We start from the raw sequence: 8,079 nt of genomic DNA, 5'->3' as shown, positions 1-8,079 counted from the left end.
CAGCTGCCCGCACCACGCTCTGACAGTCAGGAGAGAGTCCCACAGCATGGGCTCTAGAACTCAGCTTTAAGGACAGAATAGACTGAGAACACTTTCTCAGTTTACCAAGAGTTGAGCAGCCTCTGTGGCAGCTGATTCTTTATAAACTCACAATTAATTGATCTATAAACTGAGCATTATAATGGGAACTACAACGGGAAACTAAGCTAGATGCAGGACTGTGACTACCTGGCTGCATAGACAGGATGGACACTTGCAGCTGAGAAGGCCACCAGGGAAAGACTGAGTAAGAAACTAGTAAGCACAGAAAGAAATATATTTACCAAGTACACCAAAAACATAACAAAGACCTGGACAATCTCAAGGGCTATCACAGCTGAGTAAATTGTCGTTCCCTAAGCATAAGACAAAAATGCTATTTCAAGATCTGGAGTTAAAAATCCAGAATGAATGGACCTTGACTCTTTATTGGAGAAAAGACATTTCTATGCTGTTATTTTTCCAGATTTCATGCACCCTCAGCTGTTAAGTTACTTTAAAACAAAAACTTTGCTTTGGTTTAAAAAAAACCTAGGCTCATTGCATAAAAATTAGAAAATTTGAAATAAGGGACAAAAGGTTAGATCACTCATAACTCTACCACATAAGGCTAACTTCTACAGCACCAGGCCAGACCTTTTTCTATATATTACTTTGTGTTTTCTATCATGTTTTCTGTATTAATTCTTAGTTTCAAGGAGGACTTTCCAGACCTTGTCTCAGATCCCAGGAATGCGCCCTGCTTGGACCCTGCTGTATCTCATGAAGACTGACTATAGAGGCCAGCGGCTCTCCAACGTCGGCGTGCATCACTCTCTCCTGGAGGGCCGGTCAGAACACACTGCCGCGCCTCACCTCAGCTTCTGACTCAGTAGGTCTGGGATGCGTTCTAAAAGTTGCATCTCTATTGAGATCCCAGGTGACGCAGCTGCTGATGCTGTTGGTCTAGGAATCACACTTTAAGAATTACAGAAAACTGAAAAACAAACCAGTTGTTTAGACACTGGTGTGGTTTGTATTCTCAAAGAGACTTAGTGACACTATACCAGTACACTTATTTCTCTGAATTTCATTTGGAAAAGAAACGTAATAGGTCAGTTCATTTAAAGTCCAAAATCTATTCCTATTCACTAAGAATTGGGTGGGCTTTGGCTAGGAAAACCTTGTGGGTACTTGAGTTTTTGAACAGTCATTCCAGAGCCTACAGTGCACTCTGAGCAAAGGCCCTCCGCTGGCCCCTAACTGCCTCCCCAGCCTCATCTTTCCTGAGTCATCTTAACATTTCTTCACTGCTCCCCACACTTCCCGGCCTTTACACAAGCTCTTCTCTATGCCTGGAATGCCTCCCAATCTGAGCATTTCTTTCAACCTGATGTAAAATCACAACTCAAACGTCATGTTTGTGCGAGCTTGTCCCTCAAACACTACGTAGTAAATCACTCCTCTCTGCTTTTACTATTTTGTGCTTTTCTTCTTTCTGTTATATTAAAATTATGTTTACTTACCTATATTAAGTCATAAAATCCTAAAGGGTAGGCAGTGTGCCATATTCAGTCCCGGACCAATGAAAATCTTAGAGTGTGGTGAGTGATACAGACAAACAGATCCTTACAATATAAAACACAGCACCTAACCCATATTTGTTGAATGGATGAATGCTGAGTTTTAGAAATAAAGGAGCCAATTAATGACATTTTAGTAAAACAACATGTCAGGGAACCTCTCTCAACAGTCCAGATACATCTGTGTTCCCACAGTGAAGACAGTACAGCGTGGTGGGCAAGTGTAGTGGGCTTCGGAGCTTGACTACCTGAGTTCAAACCTTGGCTCTGCCACTAACAGTGTACCATGGGGTAAGTCATCATCATCATATGCTCCAGTTACCAACCAATAAAACACAGGAAACAGAAGTGCCCCCTTCACAGGGCTGCTGTCAGGGTTAACACATGCATAAATATGCATAATACATGCATAAATGGGTTAATACATGTAAAATGCTTAGGGTAGTGCCTGGCACACGGTAAGTGCTCAAGAAATGTTTGCTATGCTATTTCTACAATGTAAAAGGAAAGGCAGGTTTTCCTATCAAGAAACCAACAGTCAAGTTGGGAGAAATGTCAGGAACCCGTGAAAGATGTAACATAAATCAGAAAATTAGGTATTAAATGTCAAACAATTAAGTACTGATGAAATAAATACACAATCTCCCAGGACAACTATTTTAAATAAAACTACATTCAACTGTATGTTTAGGTTCAGGTGTTTGCTGAAAAACAAAACCAAAAAAAACCAGCTCTAATATTAGGTTGAGTCATATGAAAGTATCTTTATAGGTCAAAGACTCAAATATTAGCAATTTTATGCGGTTCAAACCTAACACTTTTTAGTTACACCTTGCTCACAAAATCGAAGGGAAGCTCTCCACAGATTCACGTAAGATAGAGAATTAGGTTTTCTGAATAACAGCAGAAAATAAAGGAAATTTGCCTCCAAATCATCTTTGGAGAACATCTAATTCAACCCCATAAAGCTGTGACATGAAAACTAAAATGTCTAGGAGAGAATCTTTGGGTAAATATTTTGAAGAAAATAACTAGGAATGTTTGTATATTTTAATGAATTCAGAAAAATCTCTACTGCCTCTCTTCTTCTTGTATAAAATTATAGGTATCGTCTGTAATCTGTGACCAAAGAAAAGAAAAAAGACAATTATAGCCTTATTCCTCTGAGCTCAGGTCTAACAGTAAAGATATAAACTCATACTTAATCACTATACGTTGTTCTATGTAAATTATTTCACAGCCACAAACTTGCAAATGAGCACGTCAAACAATGTTACTCAAATGTTTCTTTAATAAAGAAAAATCAAAGGAATTATTTAACAATTTTGCACAGCTATGCTCAACTGACAAAGAGGGTTTGTTTAGGAATCTTAAGGGTAGCAGAGATGTATGCTAAGGGGGTACCACCATAAAAACAAGACATTTATTCTACGACTAGAAAATGCTTTAAGATAAAAATATTATTTCAATAGGAAAATATTTCGTATTTCTTTTATCAGAGACTGTTAACTCATTTCTATATCAAGTTATGCAGCACACATTCCCTTCTCTAGTTTCACATGCAAAAGCTTAGAGAGCTTTTCTCACAACAGAGCAAGTCAGCGATAACGGTGTCAAGGCAGGGCTGGAGATCGCCTAGAAGAGCAGGCTGGGAAGGCCACTCGCACTCTCCTGCACCGTAGCCTCATCCGCCTCCGTTTTCACAGTCAACCTCTGTTACTAATGAATGATCCTTTACACTTAACAGATAAACGACTACAAATGTACCTATAAATTAATATGATATCATTTAATGTGGAAGAGAGTAGCTGGAGCCTAATGACACCCTGGCAGTCTGCTGGTACTGTTTTTAGAAAACAGAAAAACCACCTCATTCCAGCTAATAAATAAAAATGATATTTTTAACAAAAAGTGCTCGTCCTGCCTATATGCCTCCCCCAAGACAATGTGTAAGAAACTTAGAATTAAATACAGTTAGGATACAAGAAGGAGCACACCTAAAAAGAGGTAAGAAGTATAAGTGAGGACTGCTTCCATAATCCTAACCACATTATCTCATTGGTGACTTCCAGTATGATTTGCAGTATCATTATTGTAAAAATACAATAAATACTATAATGGAAATATAGGGATTCATTTATTACTTTTTGGTTTACAAAAAAGGCACCCAATAATGCTTCTACTTACTTCTTATAAAAGATTATCAATTTACATTTAAAACAAAAATCAAAAAACCCTGAACCAGTTCCTACAGACAAACACAAAAAACGGGGGAGAAATAAGATTTTTTCCTCCCTGCTTCAAACCTTTATTACATAGATTCAAAGAGTGTTTATTTTATACCATTCTTAAGTCAAAGAAAGTATTGCCATGCTTCTTTGTGTTGAGTGTTAGGACATAGTAATGTTGCCACATAAAATTTAAATACAGTCACAACAATGTCACAATCAACAAATGCATATGCCAGAATTATAAGAATCAGGAGTGAGTGGGGGGAAAAAACCAAATGTTTTACAATATAGCTTTATCAAAAGAGTTAAATGAAATATTAAATTTATTTAATAGGCTACCCTGTTAAAAATTAAGTTTGTGTAGAAAACTAATCAAACAGAACTAAAAACCATGTCTAGCAAATGACATAAATAGAATGATTTCCAAAATCTTTCAACTTTGAGTTAAGCTTAAAGTCTAGTTGGTGGGAATTAACAATCTGTATACTCTTTACACTAATTTTAGAACTCTAAATTCCAGAATGATGTATTAATTTATTCATTAGCTTTCTTTTGACAACAGAATTCTAAATAAACACACAAAATTATGCAGTGACCTCAGCACCATCCCAGTTAGCATTTAAGTTAGATTACAAGAACAATGACACAGTTCAGAAGACATATACCCCCATGTACGTCACATGCCTGCCGATGTTATACCTGATTCTTCCGTAAGACACAAAGACAATTCATCTGATTCTAAGTATATTCGGCAGATGTGTAAAAATCATACAAATGTTAGCACGTTTTCAACACATTATGAAAATGTATTTGGAGAGATGGAGCACTCAGTGTATAGAGCATGTATAAAGTTAATTACGTGGGCCACTTTAAATCAAAGGCATCATCGTTTATTCCACTTTTAGACACTGTCCTGATCTCTCACACCTTATACCCAGGTATGATCCTAGACCACAGTATCTTCCAAAGAATATATATATATTTAGATAGATATTTCTTTTAAAATAACGTTTAAAAGTTTTACTACAGAAAGTCTAGCTTCAACATGGAAGCACTTTTCCTTTTCAAGATTACACACCTGCATGGAAGAAGGTGATTTTCTTTACATTTAGTTTTTTCATAATAACAAAATAAACTTCTTATACATTGCATTTAAATTGACAAAGGAAATTAAGGTGTAAAATTCTATGTAACTTTTTTGTATTGTGACTGACCTCATTAAACATATTCCAGATATACTGTTAACAATTTAAATATAGTACAACTTGGATCAGCTAAATCAGAACATGTTATCTTGATCAATCTGTTAAACTAAATGTATGTTAAAAGAGTAAGGAGAGTTAATCACTATTAAGGTTTAAAGGGAATTATAACGTATCCTTAAAATATACACTAATTTTCTTGCTATTACTTGTTTCTATAATGCAGTTCTTTCTAAAGCTAAAAACACATGCAGAAAAAATAAACGTTATCTTCAAACTCATTCAACAGTTTGCTACTTTATGTGGTATGTAAATAAAGTCCTTTATTTAATTTTATACACATTATTTTATGCATTATTTTATTTTTCTTGAAGGAATTCAGCTCTCAAGGTCAAAAGTTACTATGTGTTTACACACACGTGAGAACATTTTCTTAATGTTATGACTACCTGCAAATACATTCTTCCATAATAATGCACTTTCAGTTTCATTGGAAAGACACTATAAGCCTTTTAAAAGTCTTATTATTAAATTTATAAAGGGAGGAGAGTACAAGTATGGCGAATCCCCCCCCAACACACACACTTGCCAAAGTCTCAAAAAGTCCTCCAGCTTCAAAACATGAACAAAATCTCACAGGATTGATTTTTATTTGGTCATAATGTGGACAAGAAAAATGTATTGTCATTCTTTTTGATACTAATAGTCTTACTGAATTCACTTTAATTTTCCTTCAAAAAGCACACAGTGTATGTTGATATGGATTCTTAAACCCATTTAGATTTAGTAGGGTCCTTAGAATAACAGATAGCCTTCTGATTATAGAAGCAACTGATGGTTTATAGAAAAACTATATGGATGAGACCTCTAATCAGAGAAAGAAAAATGAGAACATGTCTTTCATGTGTGAGACCACTCAATAACTTAACAGGATGATGTGAAAATAGTCTGGCTATAATTTTAACAAAACTAAAACTCACTCTGACTGATAGAAAAAATCAAACACTGAAGAATCAAATATGTACCAACTTAGCTAGTATTCCTGTCCAAATAAATGCTTTCCAGTGCACTAAATATTAGAATTAGAAATTCACTATATGTTAAGGCATATTTTAATTAATAAGTTCCAGAATTGCACAGTTATATTGGTCAGTTTTCCTATTTCCCCACTCCTACTTTCACTCCACCCCTTTTCCCGAGGGATCAAAATGTTAAGTCATGGTTTTGGTGGCTATTGTAGATTTGAGCTGGCATACCACAGTGTGTTCACTAGGTTTTTATGAGAATAAACATTAAAATGTTACATAAAATGTACCATAATTTACTCCACACTCCGATCTAAGATGGTTTAATGTCTTGACAAAAGGTGAGATGACTCAAGTACATTTTACATTTTGTGCATTTAGACCACCGTATGCATAGATGTTCTAATGCTAAATTCTTGTCTTCAGTATCTCATAGTGCTGGATGCTCGGAAGTAGGACAGAAACTTGTAACACAGACTAACCACAAAGTACCAGATGTTTCTTGCCATTTGTGATCTTGCAATAAAAATGCGCCAGATCAGGATCACAAGGATAGTATTGAAACCATAACGTATGTTCCTCAACCTGGAAAGCAAATTAAGGGAAGTATGAGACAATATTTTCAAGAATAAAATATTGCTGGATGGCAGATAATTAATGCTCAGTTTTTAATCTAATAAAGTTTAAATCCATATTAGTTTGAAACTTGTTTAAAAACTAACTACAAGTCCTTAAGTTAGAAATTAGCAAAAGTCAAACCTGACTATGATACTCTAGTCAGCAGCCCATCAAACAATGTCTTACCTCTATTGACAATGAATAGCAGTTTTTTTAAAACGGTATGTTAGGGACAAAAGTTTATTCACTCAGCAAGTATTACTGAGCATCTTTCTGGGTGCCCAGGACTGTGCTAGGCACCAAGTATATTGTAGGCAAAAGAGACACACACACCTTGCACTTCTGGAGCTTCCTCTCTAATCTAAAAAGGTTTGTTTATTATATACAGCATCCTACAGACAAAAATAAAGATTTTTTTGGACATCTTTAGCTATCAAGACAAGTTGTAAGACAAGTGAACTTACCCCTTCAGTTATAGCTGACAATCACACGATCCAAGGCCAACTGGTCAAGCCTCACTCATGAATGAAACATGACACTAGCTCTATATAGGAGGACCCTCTCATTCTCAAAGAGCAACATGCACACGATCTTGCTCATGTTTCAACATTTTTGATACTTTTTAATAGTCTTAGAAAACAATATAAATCTTTAGATATGCAATAATGTTACATAAATTACATGAACTTCAACAGGCAGTGCAAGATAGGACCGCAACATATGAACAATGGATGTAGACAAGAGAGTTATGAATTGGGAGTCAAAAGATCAGTGTTCTAGTTTGTTTGCCACTTAATACAATATCATCAAGGCAAACACAACTTCCCTAAGCCTCAATTCCTCATCTATACAACTAGCTGCCTGGCAAAGCCTCTTAGAGTTGGAGGCATGAGAAGAATATTATGAAAGTCTTGAAAACTGTTATAAAAATTGTATAAGAAACTACAATAAAGGAGATTACTATTAAAATTAACTGCATCTCTGAATGACAGATTAACAGTGATTTTTCCTTCTCTATTTTCTGAGGTTTTTTTTTAAACAATCAGTTATGTATTACTTTTATAAAGAGACTAACAGAATAATTGTAACTCTATCTTATAAACAAAGAAAATTCCATGCCGAATGACGTATTATTATATCTCTTTTCCTCTTCCAAAGATGTATTTGAGTAGGGTAAAAAAAACTTTAAATAAATAAATTACCTCCAGTTTCAAATACATTTTTACTTTCTCCTAATCTTTACTTCTTCTGTAGCAATATAAGGGAAGATAATAGTGATTTTTAAAACTAAATTCCACCTGAACATAGTGCTAAGGAACAGTACAAACTGATGAAGACAGTAAATTTCAGCAATCTCAGGCTAAACCAACACTACCTCAGTTCCAGTCCAAAGGTAAGTACT

The 8,079-nt window shown here is 35.2% G+C and overlaps 1 protein-coding gene across 4 annotated transcripts in view; it reads right to left on the bottom strand.

The window, feature by feature from the left end:
- Positions 1-2,874: 2,874 nt before the first annotated feature.
- Positions 2,875-8,079, bottom strand: part of FAR1 (fatty acyl-CoA reductase 1) — a 76,342-nt gene continuing 71,137 nt past the window's right edge. For all 4 annotated transcript variants that reach the window (XM_014844125.3, XM_014844127.3, XM_014844129.3 and 1 more), the window contains one exon: positions 2,875-6,644. In XM_014844125.3, coding sequence (XP_014699611.1) covers positions 6,482-6,644 — 163 coding nt within the window. In that variant the 3' untranslated portion in view covers positions 2,875-6,481. The remainder of the gene's footprint in view (positions 6,645-8,079) is intronic.

Source organism: Equus asinus, chromosome 20, assembly GCF_041296235.1.
Source record: "Equus asinus isolate D_3611 breed Donkey chromosome 20, EquAss-T2T_v2, whole genome shotgun sequence".
NCBI classification, from domain to species: domain Eukaryota; kingdom Metazoa; phylum Chordata; class Mammalia; order Perissodactyla; family Equidae; genus Equus; species Equus asinus.
This window is presented reverse-complemented; position numbering and strand designations above follow the sequence as displayed.